The sequence below is a fragment of the Pantherophis guttatus genome, chromosome 1 (genome assembly GCF_059756535.1).
Source record: "Pantherophis guttatus breed Tessera chromosome 1, ASM5975653v1, whole genome shotgun sequence".
NCBI classification, from domain to species: domain Eukaryota; kingdom Metazoa; phylum Chordata; class Lepidosauria; order Squamata; family Colubridae; genus Pantherophis; species Pantherophis guttatus.
The window spans coordinates 349,119,238-349,137,160 of record NC_142063.1 but is presented as its reverse complement, the minus strand read 5'-3'; the positions used below and the strand labels follow the sequence as shown (position 1 = coordinate 349,137,160).

At 52.5% G+C, this 17,923-nt stretch overlaps 2 protein-coding genes across 5 annotated transcripts in view; both read left to right on the top strand.

The window, feature by feature from the left end:
- Positions 1-2,580, top strand: part of DPH1 (diphthamide biosynthesis 1) — a 36,774-nt gene extending 34,194 nt beyond the window's left edge. For all 4 annotated transcript variants that reach the window (XM_034424492.3, XM_034424494.3, XM_087883494.1 and 1 more), the window contains one exon: positions 1,681-2,580. In XM_034424492.3, coding sequence (XP_034280383.3) covers positions 1,681-1,871 — 191 coding nt within the window. In that variant the 3' untranslated portion in view covers positions 1,872-2,580. The remainder of the gene's footprint in view (positions 1-1,680) is intronic.
- A 1,017-nt stretch (positions 2,581-3,597) lies between these two features.
- OVCA2 (OVCA2 serine hydrolase domain containing) lies at positions 3,598-5,658 on the top strand. The gene has a single exon (XM_034424495.2). It carries the CDS (start codon positions 4,035-4,037, stop codon positions 4,851-4,853), a length of 819 nt encoding a protein of 272 aa, XP_034280386.2. The 5' UTR covers positions 3,598-4,034; the 3' UTR covers positions 4,854-5,658.
- Positions 5,659-17,923: the final 12,265 nt, after the last annotated feature.

Below are 17,923 nucleotides of genomic sequence, written 5' to 3'. Positions count from 1 at the left end.
CTTCCCTTTAATCCCCGTGGGGCTGCTCAGTTCAACAGCCACCTTCTCTTCCAGCCCAAATCCTGCCATGCAAATTATCTGAGACACCCCTTTGGTACATCCCTGGTCCCTCCCTCACTGGCAGGCCCTGCATGGCCCTTTTGGCTCCAGAGAGCCCAGATACCCGGCTCCAGAAGGCATCTGCAGTGGTAAACCTTGCACGGGCTCTCTCTATGTGCCCTGCTTGGTGCCTTTCTGGGGCAATGCCAGGAAGACTGGCTCTTCAGTGGATGTAACCTGAAGAAGAGAGAACCAGCTTCTGCCACTCGGTTGTCCCAGATGTATGCATCACAATATGGAGTTTCACCAGGCTGTATTTTCTATGGGTTGTAATCTTTGGGGCAGATCCTATAATGTGTGGGCTAAGGAGAAATAAGGCACTGAAATATTTTTAATTAAATGAAAGAACTTTCATTGGATTTATGGTGAAGAAAGTGCTCCATTTATGTATGTGACCATGTTATCTGTAAGTGGGTAAAGAAGCATGAATGGGATCTAGTCCAAAGAAATCATAGAACCAAAAAGAGAGACAGACAGACAGACAGAAACCCCCCCCCCCATTTCACCAATAGGGAGCTGGGGCAAGATTGGCAGATTCTGCCTGTTTCAGCTCAGGGCGCAGATCAATTGGGTGTTGCTGGCCACTGAGCTTTGCCTGCCAGAGGACTGTAGCCATGGTGTGGGAGTGGGCTACGGCAAGGGGGGGGATTGCTAAATTTACAACCCCCCTGCTGACCCTGCAGCCTCCCTGTAGGGCTGCTTGGCAAGGCCTGTCTAGCATGCTTCTCCCTGGGTGGCATTGGGCACCTGTAGCGTCTCTTCCAGAAGACTGAGAGGGGCGTTTTGAAAGAGTTTGTTCAGAGGAGACCCAGAGCGTGTCTAGGAAGAGCTTCAGCAATATGCTGTCTGTTAATGGCATTGACTAGCAGCTGTTTCTCCATTGAGGCTGGGCAGAAGAGGAAACGCAGCTGGGGCATCTGTTGAATTGCCTCACATGCCAGCTGTCCGGGCAGGTGAGCCTTGAGCAGTTGAGTTTTTACCACAAGAGATTTTTCTCCTGATTCAGAATCTGTCTGAATTATTCTGCCCCAAATCAGGGGAGGCCTCTTCATTTGCTCAGATTACTTGTGCCACCCCCCCCAATCCCCGCCTGAGGACCTTGCTTAAGGCTGCCTTCGAGAGGGGGCTTCTTGCCTGGAGCATGGGCTGGCATGCCCAGCAGAGAAGGCTTTGCATGGATCCGGCCCCGGTTATGGCCACAGCCATTCTTCCGAGAACGGAAGGCAAAAAGGAACAGAGACATTGCGGCACGCTGTCTGGGGCTGTTGGTTTGGCCAGTGGAGATGGTGGGCAAGAGGCTTTCCCCAGTGAGCTCCATGTTGTGCCCCCATGCCCCTTGGCACTGGTTATCTGGAGAACAGGCAGTAGATCTTACTGGCTGAGCCCCTGGCCAAAGGGTGACTGACAGATGGCAGCTTGTTTGCCTGAGCACCTGTGGCCCGATATGCAAAGGGGCTGCAAAACCTCTGGTCCAGATTGATCAGTCATAATAGCTTTTGGAAGTCCCCCTCTGGTGAAGATGGGGCGTTGTGCCAATGATGCCATTAATCCACCCTCGTCTTGTGGTTTCCTGCTTTCCAGGTGAACCTGGCCAAATCTGTGCTCCCACCTGGGAAAGAAGCCCTGAAGAGCTGCTCCTGCCAGGAGACGGAGGAGGAGGCGCCATCAAACCTCAGAGTGGAGTTGGGAACTCAGACTGGTCCCAGGCAGTGTGTGGAGGAGCAGCAGCAGCAGTAGGGTCCAAGCTTTGGGGCAAAGACACTTTGGGGTGATTCCCCCATCCCACCCCCAGGCTCCAGTGGGAAAAAGCACTGTGTGCAAACTCTGAATAGGAGGGTGCTGCATTCCACTGCCAGCTCTTTGGGAGGCCTGGTTTTGCCTTCAGGCCTTCCTGCAACCACTGACTTTTGGGGTTCAGCAGCTGTAGAATCAGAAGTACCTTTGCTGGAGTAATTATTGAAGAAAACTGGGGCTTTGCCAGAGACTCTGAAAGTGAATATTTTGGCTAATAACATTAGCGACTAAGCACAGGCACCTGAAGCTGTGTGGCGAGGAAGGCCTGGCAGCAATAAGCAGAAAGAGGGCAGGTGTATCTGGGAAGCGGAGAGAAGGGCCCCCACAATCAGACGGTATCTGAGAGTGCAAGAAGTCCTTGTATCCATCCATGCCAGTTGATATCAGAGGCGTCCTTGGGTCAAAACGTTTCTGCCTTCCACTCTGCATTTTTATGGCGCAGTGGTTAGAAGGCAGCATTGCAGGCCGACTGCCCACAGCCAGGAGTTTGATCCTGACTGGCTCGAGGTTTTGACAGCCTTCCGAGGACGGTAAAATGGGGACCCAGATTGTTGAAGGCAACATGCAAATAATGCTGACATTGTAAACCGCTCAGAGAGCACTGTAAAGCACTGTGAAGTGGTACCTAAGCCAAAATGCTATTGCTGCTGTTGACATGCATGAATAAGACTTGCTATCAAATCAAAACTGGTGATGCATTGTTAGGGACTTAAAAGGGATGATAACCCGGAAATTTCTCGATTTTAGTTCTCTGGCCTCAGCAGGGAGAGAAATCTGAGCCAGTAGCAGATGCTATTTGCCAAGGGGCTTTCTGGAGCAAAAAACCTAACTTTTTAAAGTACAAATGCTGAGGGAGGTTGCCCTCCACTGATGCAGTGTCCCAGGCCCTTTTCTCAGCCTGGAGAGAAGCTCCATTTGCAATCCAGGGAATGTTTTGGACATGACAGACTGGAGGAGTGCCTGGTTATATTAACCTATCCTCTTTGTGTCCAGCCACACATTATCTCTTTCACATTAACTAGATTGGGGGCGGGGGTTTGGGGTGGTGGGAAGGCCACAAAAGAGTCTACTCCACTTTGATCCCAACATGCCAGGGTTAATCCAACTCCCATTTCGGTATTGAGGCTTGGGTTAAGGAGTTCCTCTCCAGGCAGATGAATGTTTATGGAGATTCTCAGCCTGGAGCCCTCTGGGTGATCTTGGGCCAGTCACTTTCTCTCAGCCCTAGGCAGGAGGCAATGGCAAGCCAGTTTTGAAAAACCTTGCCAAAACTGCAGGGACCAGTCCAGGCAAACCCCAGGAACCAACAGAGGCACCAAAGAGGAACCACCACAACAAAGTCAGCTCCGCCAAACCCAGTGCAGTGCAGGCCCAGCAGACCTTGCCTGCTCCTGCTTGCTGTGGGGAGGGGGGGGCAGAGAGAAGAGAGGCCTCCCCCTTAGAGAACTGGGACTCCTTCCATGGGGCCTTGGTTGCGTTGCCTCCTCCAAACGCTGAATGGCTGCAATGGGTGAAGGCCTGGGGCGGGGGCAGGGGGCATCCCCCCCCCACTCGGGACTCCCGGCTGCATTGAAGCGGTTTGCGAAGAAGGGCAACCGGGGGGGGGGCGAGGGGGGTGCTGTTTCTTGCTGGTCCCTCTCCTCTCGCAGCGGATAAGGGGGCGGAGGGGGGGGCTCTTCCCCTCCTGTTTCGCTCCCGAGTCGCGCGTCCGTTCTTCGGGCTGGCCGGCTTCGCGGGGCGGGTGCCGAGGGAGGCGCTGGGCCGGCCCTTGCAGAGCCAGGCGGGAGGGAATCGGCCCGCCTCTCACAGTATCCCCCTCCGGGGCCTCGCGCGCCTGCCGAGCAGCGCAGGGTCTTCCCAAACGACGACCGCCACGCCCATCATCCTCAGCCGGCCCGCGTGTCGGGACCCAGAGTAGGGCTGCAATTCGGGGCCGGGGGCGCCAGGTTGCAGAAGTGATACGCGGACGAGCGAGTCGCGCATGCGCGCCCTCCGGCGCAGACGTCCCTCCAGGGACGGGAACTCGGATTGGCTGCCCGTCTCTTTCGCGCGGTTGCCGGGGTGACGCTTCCGCCTTCCGATTGGCCGAGCCGCCGACCGGAAAATCGCCGCGGGGTTTCCGTCGCGCGACCCGGAAGGGGATGGCGGCGCGGCCGCACGGAGGGGAGCTGCGGCTGCTCTGTCTCCACGGCTACGGGCAGAACGCCGAGCGGTTCCGCGCCCGCACCGGCGCGCTGCGGAAGGCCCTGCGAGGCCGCGCCCGGCTGCTCTACCTGGACGCGCCGCACCGCCTGCCCGCCGAGGGGGAGCCGGGGCCCGAGGGCGGCGCCGGGCCGCGCGGGTGGTGGCCGGAGTCGGCGGCCGGGCCGGAGCCGGGGTCGGCGCTGCGGGCGGTGGCGGAGGCGCTGGCGGCGCTCGGCCCGGTGGACGGCCTGCTGGGCTTCAGCCAGGGCGCGGCGCTGGCCGGGCTGCTGTGCGCGCTGCGGGAGCGCGGGGACGGCCGCTTCCCCTTCGGCTTCGCCCTGCTGGTGGCCGGCTTCCCCGTGGCCGAGGCGGCGGCGGCGGCGGCGGGGGCTCTGCGGGTGCCCAGCCTGCACGTCTTCGGGCGCGACGACCGCGTCATCCCGGCGGCGGAGAGCCGGGCGCTGGCCGAGCGCTTCGCCCGCCCGGCCCTGCTGGCCCACGACGGCGGCCACTTCGTCCCCGCCGCCGCCGCGCAGAGGGCCGCGTACCTGGCCTTCCTGGGCCGCTTCGAGGGCCCCGCGGAGGACGAGCTCGGCCCGCCCCGACCGCCGCCGGCTCCCCCGCGCGCCTCGGACTCGCGCTCGCCGGCTTCCCTGCGTGGCTCAGGCGAAGGTCCGGCCCCGGGTCAGGCGGCGGCTGGAGGAGGAAGAGGAGGAAAGCCCCGCACCGGAGACCCGCAAGACACCGAGCCGGGCTCCCCCCCAAGCGGTCTATAACGACCCCTGCCTGCAGGCTGCGCTGATGCAATTGAGAGGCTTTTTGGGGTACAAGACCGTGGGAGCCGCTGAAGCCCAGTTTGGAGCCCCGAAGCCGTGCCGTGTTTCAGGCTGACTCTCCCAAGTACCAGGCTTGGCTGATAACAATGGCGGGATTTGCCAGGCACCCAGGTTGCAGATCCGCTTTCTGTCTCGGCTCAGGGACAGATTTCGGGATCAAACTGAAGGGGGAACTCAAAACAGACTCCTTTCCTGGGATGTCGGACCTGCCGCTGGTCAGTATGTTTGGAGGAAGAATGGGCAGGTCCACTTGGCTCATCTCAAAGGCTGCAAGATAATAAGCGTCTTCTTCCCAGATGAGAGGATTCCCGGCTCTCCTGCCATCTGAATCCCAGCCCTGATGGGGGTGTCATCAACCTTCCTTTGGTCCTCCTTGCTCAGGTCCGATCCTGAGAGAGGAAGAGGGAAGGCAGGGAACCGGGGGTTTTCCAACCCAGTAGAGCCTCCAAAGCAGGTCTGGATGTTCTTGGAAAGCTATAATCAAGTCAAAGCGACAGTGGATCAGGAAATGGCTGTGGATTCCAGGGATGGCGGTTGCAGTAGAGGCTCCGTCACTGGAGGTTTTTAAGAAGAGATTGGACAGCCACCTGTCTGACATGGTATAGCAGCGGCCTATGGTCTCTTCATGATATAGCAGAAGACGTCCATGGTCCCTTCTGGTTCTATTCGGATTGATTGATAATGATTTTAAGCTTTATTTTAATAGAAGTTGAATAGGGGTAATTAAATGATTTTGTACTTGTGATTCTTGATTCACTTAATGTTCTTGGCACATGCTCCATTTGGTGAGGTGCCCTTTGAATCCTCTTCCCTCTCAGCACCTCCAACCAAAACAAGGTGGTATCCCCTCGCACAGTCTGCCTCTCAAGTCTCGCTTTTTTGTAAAATTTAAGGGAGATTATTGTCAACAATGCTGGCTGTGATTCTGGGCTTGTCTTTTCCAGCAGTGATTAAGGACGGCAGAAACTCCTTAAAAGTTTTTAAATAAAGTGTCATTTGTCATTGGTACATGCCACTCCTGTGGGGAGGCAAGTTTTTCCATCCCACATATTGCAAAGTCACACCACAATTAAGGAGGCAACGTGGGAGAAGTTGCTGCATTTTTAGACCTCTTGATTTTTTGGGGTCTACCAGGCCAGACTGTGGGGTTCCTCTCCCCTGGGGTTAAAGAGAGGGAGGAGATTAGCAGCACAAATACTCCAAAGCTGTTGTGCGAAGGCAGGCTGGCCAGAGGGTACAAATCCAGAGAATTCCTGGAGTGGAGATGGTGGCTCCTGATCTGTCTGTCTGCAGGCTCAACCCCTGGCTGGGCTGATGTAGTTGTGAAAACTAGATGTTGAAGCAAAAGGCAAAGAATCCTTCTGGAAGTGAGTGTGTGTAAACTTTCCTTATCCACAAGAGGGCAGTGCTGCTACCCGTTTCTGTATTTTTCCACCTGTAGGACAGACATCCAGACTGAGTGAAAGAGACCTTGGGCCTGTGAGGAAACCCAGAGCTGCAGGCTGGACCAGGAAGTAAGCAGGCAATGGCAGCCCATTTCCGGGATCCACCAGGGTCTAACCTCTTGCAGCTGTTGCCTGATTGGCCTGGCTGAAGTTTGCAGAGAAAGTACTCCCCCCCCCCTCCCCATGGATCAACCTGTTTGTATTCACCAGGAGAGGAACTGGAAGGATGGGGTGTCCACTCTTCTACACAAGTCTGTTTCCTTACCTGACCATCTCCACCAGCTTTCCCCAACCTGGTGCTCTCCAGATGTGTTCAGCAGTAGGGTCATTGGCTGAGGACCCTGGGAATTGTAGACCAGCTGGTGACAACAGGAGCTTGGCCACTTGCAAGATGGAGTGTCTTTCCTGCAGTGGGGCTGAGTCCACACTTGCAGGGAAGGTCAAGTCTTGCGCGGTTCTTCCTCCCAGAGCTCTGTTTCCTCCAGCTGGGGAGCAGAGCAGCCTCCACCCCCTCTCTTGGAAGGACGTCCCGGGTTCTCCAGAGATCTGGCCAGCAGAGGCTGGGGGTAGTATGTGGAATCAGGCTAAAGGGAGAGGCCTCACCAGGGCACCAAGGCCTTGGTGTACAAAGGTTAACAGGTTCCTCCTGCTCCGCCTCCAGCCCTCAGTCTCCGCCCCACCAGGTTTCAGTCTTAGGAGGAGGATGAGACCCTGCAGTCTCCTCAGTGGGCAATGCTGAATGGGGTTTTACTCCTCTTGATGGTTGTCTCCTTTCTCTGAGGTAGGGGAGCCTCAGAGGTGGAGGGGGATCGTGCACAACCAAATCCTTGGCTTCAGATGTGCCCCGAGGGGCAAGGTGGGTAGGCTGGCTGGCACCTCCCTCCTGGGCCTGCTCAGTAATAGCAGCAGCAATTCACCTCCCAGAATCCCTTAGCAGCATGGCTCCCTGAGGAATTCTGGGAGTTGAAGTCCACATGTCTTGAAGTGGCCATAGTTGGAGTATTTCCACAGGGTAGGGCTCTGTTCCCCAAAACATCCAGGTCTGTGAGGCAGCCTGTGGGTTGGTGGGGAGAGCCAGAAGACTTTGGTCTGCCAGAGCCAGAGGGGCTCTGCTCAAACACCCAAGAAGGGGAATGTTCAGGGTCCCCAAGTCTTAGGCTGTTCTGTAGAAAATGCCCGGACCAAGGCCTTGGGAGCCTGCCCAGCAATGCCGGGGCTCCTCAGGGCTCCGTCTGACCCTGGGCACCCAGTGAACTCCCTGCCCCACAGACGGATCAGCCCCAGGCCCTGCTGTGCTGGAGCAGTTGCCGTAGCATCGGAGGCCCCTTCTCTGACCGTTATAGGGTGCCTGAGAATAGTGGCTTCCCTGGCCAGTTGCCCCCAACCCCACCGCTGCCCCCGACGAGCCCAGGCAACCAAAGCTGAGCAGAGCTTCTGAGCAAAGAGGTCGAAGCGGGGCTTCCTTTGGAGCCTATCGCTGGAACTGCGAGGTGGAAAGGGCCCTTGGGGTCCTGGGGGGCGGTGAGGAGGAACGGCTTCCTGGCAGAACGCTCGGTTCCACTGAGCGCAGCGCTCCTGTTTCGGAGCTCCTTTCCGGCTAAGGTGGCGGCCGCGGCTGGATCCCCGGGCTGGGCTGCTCTGGCAAAGCGGCCGAAAGGCTGGGAAGACATCGGGGCGGGGGTGGGGACCCGCAGAGCGGCGGGGATGGGACAGCGAATGAATCCAACGTCCGGCCGTGGTGCTGCCAGGATGGAGCAAGCGACGGGGCTTCTTCCCGAGCGAGGCAACCCCGGCGCCCCCTCTCTCAGCGCGTGGCCGAAGGCAAAGGACCCAACGAGCCCAGCCAAAGCCGGCCGCAACAGGGCGGCAGCCTGCGACTCTGCACCCCCCACCCCCGACAAGGTGGGGGAGAGGAAATGCGCCCGGATGTACCTTCCCCAACCGGAGCTTTCTCCCAGCTTGGCCGTCCGCGGGGGCTGCTGCTGGAAGGCCCGCATCCGCTTCCCCTTCCATCCCTGAACTGCAACGGCTCTCGGAGTGGCCAACAAGGAGCCCCCAGCCACACCTGGAGCCTTGGGGCGGGCAGGGAGAGGCAGAGGCGCGGTCGGCTCTGTCATAGCCTGGCTGTGTTCAGGGCGAGCCGCCAGGGGGTAAGGGGAGGATTTCCGAGGCTGTAGGGTCACTGAGCGGCTTCTGACTGCCGAGGCTCTTCCTGCACGGGAACGGGATCTCCTACTTCCAGGCAGGCCCGCGGAGGTGCCACATTGCAGAGCTCAGAGCCCAAATCAGTTGTGGAGGCAGGTGTGCACCACCGTGTTTGTGAGGCGGTGATTGGGTGGGGGGACTGGGAGAGTTTTGTCCCAAGAGCACCCTGCACTCACCCACCCTGGCCCACTTTTCCCAACAGGGCCTGGTCTGTTGGCATCCGAGCCTTTCCCTGCCCTGGCCTCAAGGGAGCCTTCCCGCTCGGCTGTGATGTGCCAGAGTGCCAGTTCCCCACCCCACCTTTGTTACCTGTTGCAACTGGAAGGAAGGAGACCTTAAAACTGGATGGTGACAGCTCTGCTGTTATTTCGCTTCCCTTCTCAGCCTGCCCAGTCCTGATCCCCCTCTACTGCTTGTGTGTGTGTGTGTGTGTGTGTGTGTGACTGAGAGAGTAGGCCTCTTGCCCCCGAGATTGTCAGCAGAGAAGCTTCTTCTTTCCCAACCAGCAAAAGGCTTCCTCTCCCAGGACAAGAGCAGCCTCCTCTGCCTTTGCCCTTTTGAGGTTACAAGAACACTTTTGTTGCTGAGCTGATAGCTCCACCTGCCCCCCACAAGTATTTGGGGCTGTCATAGAGAGGGGGAATGGTTTGCTGTCTCTCTGGGCATGCTGAGATCTGGCCTGGACACCTGGCAGACCCAGCTGGGGGGCACAGCCCAGCAGCGGCCTGTCTCAACTGATCTCCCCCCTTGATTGGGGTCAAGTTCCTTCTAGCAATTCCCAGCCTCTCCAGAGATGAGTTATCTCAACTGAGTGCCAGTTTTCATCTGGGGTAATTGCCCCACCACTGCTGTCCTTGAAAAGTGGCAGGTTTCATGGTGCATCGTGTCCAACCAGTAGAGATGGAGGGAATTACTCAAAGTCCAAAGGAAGGCCTGGGGGGGGGGCAAGAGAGGCTAGAATAAAGTGGAGAATAAACTATTCTGCCACTTTCACATGCAGTTTAAATGGCTTTTTTGCTCTGAGTGAGCAGCTGGGATCTCTTCTGATCATCCACTTGGAATTCATTCTGGCAGATTAAGGTTGAGAAGTGGAGACTGCAGACGGAGATCTCGCCAATGCAGGAGATCCGAAGGCCTCAGAGGAAGGGAGGGTTGCCTGGAAGTCTTTTCAGAAAGAGCTACAGGAGGAATTGAAGCCTTGCTGAGCCCAGCCCGGGGAAGGGAAATTCCCTCTTCTGCCCTGTTTGCAGCTATGGGAGGCTGCCCAGTGCAAGGACCTGTTGCACCAGCCATCTGCAGAGCCTTGGGACTTGCTGGCAGGAATGAGAACCTGTAAGAGGGCTCATAAATAACTCCACTGGTGTCGGGGAGACTCTTTTTCAGAAGCTGCGCTTGCAGCCCTTCCACAAAACACCCTGCAGCCCCATTCAGAGGGTCCCTGTGGCTCTGCTGCCCCTCTGCCTCTGTAAGTGGAGGGGAATGACTGTGAAGGCAGAGCAGTGCATGTCTGTGTGTGTGTGTGTGAGAGAGAGAGAGAGAGACAGAGACAGAGAGACAGAGAGAGACAGAGACAGATGCACGTTTTTCTACTCAGGCACAGAGAGGCCTTCCTCCATCTGACCTCTTTAACCAAAGGAGTTGTGGGGCAAACCTGGGTCCTTATTCATGCACAGGGTTGGCTTGGCATTTGCCTGGATGATGTCCCACCTGCCCCATGTTAGGAATGGAAGCGTGGTGCCCCCCTCTTGCTTCCTGGTATTCAGCAATTCATCCTGCCCTCGGTGCATCCAGATAGTTCATGCAGGTCTGCTTGGCAACCAATGAGCAAATAAGATTTTCTGAATGCTGCACAACCACAAAGACCATAAGCCATAAGACTTCAGAGAGGAGGGTTGCAGCCTCAGGTCTGCTTCTCAAATGCTTCAGCTGCATTTTGAGGTAGAAGGTCCTCTCAGAGGATGAAGCAACGCGAGCCTTGGCCCCATCTCCCCATAGGAAAGCGAGGGAAGGATGAGTGCCCCCTCCCTTCTCACAGGCACACCTGAAGTGCTTCACAGGCCCAGCACTGGGGAATGCCCAGGGGATGTATGTGGGAGTCACCTTGGCCCCTTTCCAGGCAGCCCCACACATTCTCCTGCTCTCCACCTTCGCTGATGCTGTGGCGTCCAGTCCGGGCAACCATGGCTGTAGACTGTTACCAGCCCACATCCACACAGTAACAATCTAAAGCCACGGTTGCCCTGGAGACGCAGGATGAGCTGGCGTGGTGAACGGCATCCTGAAAACTCAGTCCTTGCTAGGAGCCAAGAACAGGGAGCTCAGCCCTGCTGGGAATCCAAGGACCCCGGATCCTTTCTCTGGTCTCCCCCTCCCCCTCGAAGGCCCCCCATCTCCAAAAACATTTTGTGAGGTCCCAAAGGGAAATTTCCCATCCTTTGGACAGGATCCTGTCAACCTCTCACCAAATCATTTTGTCCAGGCTGATCCAGAAAATTAGGCAAAGCTGAATATGGGGGCAGAGTCCTCTTATTGTTGAGATGGGTGGCATCTCCCTCTTTCATTGTGCTTTACTTCCCCCCCTTTCCTTGGCATCCCATTTAGGACACTCACGTGTGGGTCAGCCCCGGCCCCTTGACTGAAGTGGAAACCAGGAAGAGGTCACTGAAAGGTGCTCTGGTGAAAGAATCCAGTTTCTCCTTCCTGCCAAGAAGATTAATTGGGAGCCTTTCCTCCTGGGTCTTCCTACCCCCCACTCCCCCATGCAACAAATGTTTCCCACCCTTGGCTAATAATGCTAATAACCTAGACATGGATATGCATCCTGGCTACCTCCTGTCTGCTTTATTTTATAACGGCTGCTTCTGTCAGTCCCAAACACATTGCCACCAAGAAAGCAAACTCAGGAAGTCTTCTGAGCAAAGAACATCACAACTCATCATGATTTCACAACATGGGTCCTGGCTGGACTTCTGGGAACAAAAGTTTCTATTGCTTCACTAGGAAGTGCCTGATTCTACAGGGATGTATTTAGGAAGGGAGCTCTAAGGCAGGGCTGTCCAACCTTGGTAACTTTAATCCCCCAGGCTGGGGGATTCTGGGAGTTGAAGTCCATAGGTTAGCCAAGGTTGGACACTCCTAAGGGAAGTCCAGCAATGCAAGAGACCGGATGTTGGGCTACCTACCCCAAACGGTCAAGGCTGGAGTTCAGCACCATGGACAGCATCCACAGCCAGTTCCTAGCATCCTCCCTGCAACCCGGCACCCGACCAGGGGAAATCTTAACAGAATAACAGAGTTGGAAGGGACCTTGGAGGTCTTCTAGTCCAATCCCCTGCTGAAGCAGGAAACCCTATATCATTTCAGACCACATCTCTTAATATCTGAAGGACTCAAAGTCCCTTGGAAGAACATCCAGACTGCCAGACAGTTCTGGTTATCTAAAACTTTTGAGTGACTTTGTCCATTCAAAAGAGAATTGCATAAGAGAAGGGGTCTTCCTTTTGGATTCTGGATGATGAGCGCTTTCTTTGCCCTAAGATTTCTTTGCCCTATTGTAGAACTATCATCGCGCAAGAATCCTCAGAGGCAGAGAGAGAAAAGGGAGGATTTAAAAGCATGGCAAGCCAAAAGCAGATGGACATTTCAATCTTATTTTGTGAAGCCGCTGTTAGCCCTTCAGTTCAGCAGGTGGGTTCAATGAAGAGCATCTTAAAAGAATTCACAAACAAACAAGTGCTGGAGTTTTGCTTACCACCACACATCTCTGTGGCTAAGCAAGACATTTGTTAAGTGAGTTTTGTCCCATTTTACAACCTTTCTTGCCACAGTTATTAAGTGAATCACTGCAGTTGATCAGTTAAATTGTTAAGTTAGTAACATGGCTATTAAGTGAATCTGGCTTTTCCACTGAGCTTGCTTATCAGAAGATTGCAAAAGGTGATCACACGACCCTGGGACATTGTGACTGTCATAAATAGAGGCCAGTTGCCAAGTGCCTGAATCTTGATCAGGTAACCACAGGGAGGGTGCAATGGTCATAAGTGTGAAAAATTACCATAAGGCATTTTTTCAGTGCGTTGTAAGTTTGAATGATCACTAAGTGAACTGTTATAAGTTAAGGATTGCCTGTATTTGGTTTCTGATATTCTGTATTTTTTCTGCTGGCTTTAAATCTATTAAATGACATTCCTGGGAATCTTGCTTCATTGTTTTGCTGTTAGGGGCTTGAGATTAATCTTCCTTCTCCTTTTAGGGGAAATTCTACTCTGGAATCCTTGAGTTGGGAGGTTCCCTTGAGGTCATCAAGTCCAACTCTCTTCTCAGTGCATGAAAAGCATTCCAGCAAAGGGGATTCCAACCTCCATTTGAATCTCTCTAGTGAAGGAAGCCCACCACCACTCTCTGGGTGCTTGACTCAATTGTCAGTCTGGGGAAAAATACTTAGGAACTTATTTTTCTACAAATTTGCTGTCCCATAACTCAGATCCATGATTCCATCTGTCTTGCCCTCTGCAGGGTGGGAGGCCTCGATCCCTGGCTGACTTGCCTCAAGAGACTAAACATTCCCAGCTGTCTCCGAGAGTTTCATTTCTAGTCCTCTCCTTACCTCAGTCCTCTCCTCTGATGCAGTTCTGAATTCTCTGTGACCATAAAGCGAGGTGCTCAACACGAGATACAGGACTTGGTGGGCCCTGATCAAAGCATAATAAAGTGGAACACCTCACTGGTGATTTGGAAATCGTACTTCTGCAGAGGGAGGCTAAGCTTAAATTTAGCTTTTTTTATAGCCATATTGGCCTACTGGCTTACAATTCATTTGTAGTTAGTTAAAACCCCAATCTATTTTCATTTATAATTGTTTTTACTAGTCACGAATGAAGGCGAATATACGTCTACCCAGGATAATGTTGCAGGATCCAATGTGGATCCATCACCGGGACCAGAGGTTTTGCCTTCCGAGCTTTCTGACTCGTGCTAGAGCCCATCATCCTGAGGGAACTTCTCTCCAGGGGAGTGTGTCACAGAAATTCCCTCAGGAGGGGCTCCAGCACGAGTCAGAAAGCTCGGAAGGCAAAACCTCTGGTCCCGGTGACCGACTCACACTGGATCCTGTGTTATTATTGCTCTTTATTAGCAACCTGGGTACCTTCATTTGATTTCTGTTTCCTAAATAGAGAATTGTGCATTAAATTTCAGGCTGTTTGTTTAATATATCAAGATTGTTTGTAATCTAATCCTTCCTTTTAGCATATTATTTATCCCAGATAATGCCACGTTATTTGAAAATCTGAAAAGTATTCCCTCATCTTTTAATCTACACAATTAATAATGCTGAAGAAGGAGAACCCAGCATGACTGAACCTTGCGATTGCTCTCTCTGTTTTGAGCAGGGATCATGGACGAGCAATTCTGAAGGTCTTTTCAAGCCAGATCCAGTACAGATCTCTTGAATTCTCAACCATCCAAACCATTAAACAGTTTCCTAAAGAGCCCAATATGGGGGGTACTTCGTTAGTTGCTTTGCTGAAATGAAGATATATGATGTCCACAGCAATCTGTTTTGACTAAATAACTTGACAAAAATAAAGTTTAGTCTGATATGTTTAGTCCATTTCTAATAGTTGTGTTATTTCCAAGGTGCCAACTGATTGAACTTTTCATTGTCAGCACTAGAATCTTCCCAAATATCAAAGTTAAGCTCACAAGTCTATCATTTCTCAACCAAATATCTCTACCCTCTGCCTGTGCTTCTAGAAGATGGTATAGCAAGATTTCCCTTTGAAGAATCAATGCTGACTTTCTTTCAGTAAACTTCTGTCCACTATGTGGCTAACACCTGCCTATTAGATCATTCCTCCATGTCCTCCTTCATATAATTAGTAAATATATTCATGAGCAGAAGACTGAATTTATGACAGCCCCCAACTCTAATTTGTTGAGGAACCATGACTGGCCTTTGGTCACTGTTCAGATCAGCTATGTAATTTATGTAAAGCTATGTAATATAAGGAAATCCACTTCCCACTTAACTAGACAGAACAATTAATCAGTGGAACAAGTTGCCTCCAGAAGTTGTGGCCGCTCCAACACTGGAAGCTTTTATGAAGAGATTGGACAGCCGCTTGTCTGAAATGATATTGGGTTTCCTGCCTCTGCAGGAGGTTAGATTGGAAGACCTCTAAGGTCCCTTCCAACTCTGTTATTCTATGATTCTGTTAGGTTGCTAATTGTAATTTGAAACCAAGCTTTGCAGAAATGAAGACATATGACACCTTCAGCATCCCCACTGTCTACTGAGGAAACTGGCTGATCAAAACTACTGTGAGAGCTGGTTGATGAATTGGTTGGTAACCATTTCCAAGCTATATACAAATCCAGGCTGGTTCATCTTCCAAAGATCCAAGAACAAGTCTCCAAATGCTTTGATTTCCCCCTCTGTAGAAGTTTGAAAAGGAAAACGTTTATAACAATTCCTGTATTGCCACCTTAATATTTTCCTAATAAATCTAATTAATTAGATTCCTAATAAATTTGCTAAAATCTCAGACACTATTTCTTGGATTGCAATCCTAGTTATTACCAGAGAAAGCAGACAAATGTGAGATGAAGGATAATCTGGCAAACTTTCTCCTTGTCAAATCAACACTAGTAATAATCACTGTGTTCCTTTAAAGGTGCTTCCACATTGATTGTTCTTTAATCATTTATTTCTACTGCTATGGAGTCTTCCTTGATTCCACCAGATTGATGTCTATGGAGAGTCTCCACCATCCAGATCATAGTAACTGTAATGCTCTCTACATGGGGCTTCCCTTGAGGAGCATCCGGAGGCTCCAACTGGTCCAGAATGCGGCCGCGCGGGGGATTACGGGAGCGACATGGCGCTCCCATATAACACCTCTCCTGCACGAGCTGCACTGGCTCCCGGTGGTCTTCCGGGTGCGCTTCAAGGTGTTGGTTCTCACCTTTAAAGCGCTCCATGGCTTAGGGCCAGGGTATTTATGAGACCGCCTTCTGCTACCGATAACCTGCCACCGGCCAATACGCTCTCACAGAGAGGGCCTCCTCAGGGTGCTGTCGGTCAAGCAATGTCGGCTGGCAGCCCCCAGGGGGAGAGCCTTCTCTGTGGGAGCACCCACCCTCTGGAACGAGCTACCTCCCGGAATACAGCTGATCCCGGATCTCCGCACTTTCCGTAAGGCCCTGAAGACGTTTTTATTTCAGCAAGCCGGCCTGGCCTGAATAGGTTTTATGGGTTAGTTTTTAATTGTATAGCTTGGGGTTTTAAATTGGGAGGCCGATTAATATAATTTATTTTTAGTTATCTTAACTTTTATATTGTATGTTATTTTAATTTTCGGCTGTTCACCACCCTGAGTCCCTTCGGGGAGAAGGGCGGTATATAAATTCAATGAATGAAATGAATGAATGAATGAATATTGTCCCAAAGATGTTTTTTCCAAAAGGCAACTGGATTTTCTTGGCTTTTTTTCCTTGAAATTTTTTGTTTTTCACCCCAGAAGCTTCTTCAGTTCTTAGAAGTGAAATGTTTTCAAAGAAAACACCAGAAGCACCTTTGGGACGTCAGATTGAGGGGCTCCAGAAGCCATCCTTTCCTCCCTTGCTGAAGATTGGGCCAACTGTTGCTCCCCTCCAGTCACCCCTCCCTCTCTCAAAGTCCCCCAAGGTTTATCAGTCAGAGATGACCCAGGACTTCCCTGGGACTCCAAGAGTCTCCAACACTTTGGCCTTGGGAGCCTTTTAGGCCTTTGGACACCGTCCATGGTGTCCATTTTCACTGTTGGTGATTTCACTGATGGTAAGTTGAGGATAGGTAATCCTCAACTTACAACCACAACTAAACCCAAAATTTCTGTTCCTAAGTAAGACAGTTGTTAAGTGAGTTTTGCCCGATTTTACGACCTTTCTTTCCACAATTGTTACGTGAATCACTGCAATGGTTAAGTTAGTCACCGGGTTGTTAAGTGAATCCGGCTCCTCCATGGACTCTGCTGGTCAGGTGGTCACAAAAGGGAATCACGTGACCCTGGGACACTGCAACTGTCATAAATATGAGCCAGTGGCAAGTGTCCAAATTTTGATCATGTGACTGCAGGGACCATGTGACCATGGGGATGCTGCAACAGTTGTAAGTGTGACTCATGTCACTTTTTTCAGTGCCACTGTAACTTTGAATGGTCACTAAATGAACTGTTGTAAGGTAAGGACTACCTGTATTAGAAATGTTAAAAAAACATTTAACAATTTAAAAAACCTGAAAAATGTTTATAATTCTCCCTGATCCTGTTTCTTACAATCTCTGGCTTCCATCTTGCCTTTTTGGTCTCCTGAAGGAACACGTATTGCTTGTGTCCCCCAAAATAGCAAAAATTGGGTACCTCTGCCTTTGTTGCCTTTAAATTTTGCCTTCTGAAGTGAAGCGTTGGCCTCTGATTTTTCCTTTCCCTTCAAGGTGACTAAAAGAAGCCCCTTTTTCCTTCCTCAGCATTCGTGCCCCAGGGCTATGGGATGTTTGGGGCCACCTGGGGGTCCTCTCCTCCTCAGCCCCTTTGAGGGTTCTCCTGTTGGCCTCCATTTTCTTTCTAGGTTGACCACATAGCCTCTGGTGCTGCCCTCTGGGGGTCATCGGTTGCCATCTTGATCAGGGATTGATCACTGCCAAGGCCCCCTGCGACTGCCCTCCAAAAGGAGAAGACCTTCAAATGCTATGGGGCCACATTCCTCCATGTCCCTCCACTGCCCCTCCTCACCCAGTGCCCTGCCTGGGGCACAGCTGGTCCTCTGGTGCCTCCCTCCCCCATCAAAGGAGAAAGAAGCTCGAGAGACAAAGCAGCAAAGGACCATTGGCAAGTCCTCCCCTAGCCCTACGCAAAGATCTTGATCCACCCCCCCCCCCGACCCCCTGCCCTTGCCAACAGGCTCCTCCTTCCCCCCCAGTCTTGATTTAAAATGGGCTCATTTCACTCTTGGCCAAACAGAGCAGGAAGCCCCATGAGGGAGTTGAGAGGCCGTGCTTGGCTTTATTCACAGAATCAGAGAGTTGGAAGGGACCTTGGAGGTCTTCTAGTCCAACCCCCTGCTCAAGCAGGAAAGCCTATACCATTTCAGACCTATGGCTGTCCAAACTCTTCTTGAAAATCTCCAGGGATGGAGCCCCCACAACGTCCGTCCATCTGTCTGGAGGGAAGTCTTTTGTCAGGCTTCCACAGCTCCGCAGCGCTAGCAAACAGGGCAGTCTAAAGCTGCAGATACAGTACAAGGAGGAGAGAAAGCTGCCCAAGGCTCAGAATCAGACCAAGGAAACTCCACCGTCCACATCATCCCATTTTAAAGGCGAGG

Excerpts from the sequence above, each read along its gene's own strand:
- OVCA2 (XM_034424495.2), top strand. The coding sequence starts at position 4,035 with ATGGCGGCGCGGCCGCACGGAGGGGAGCTGCGGCTGCTCTGTCTCCAC.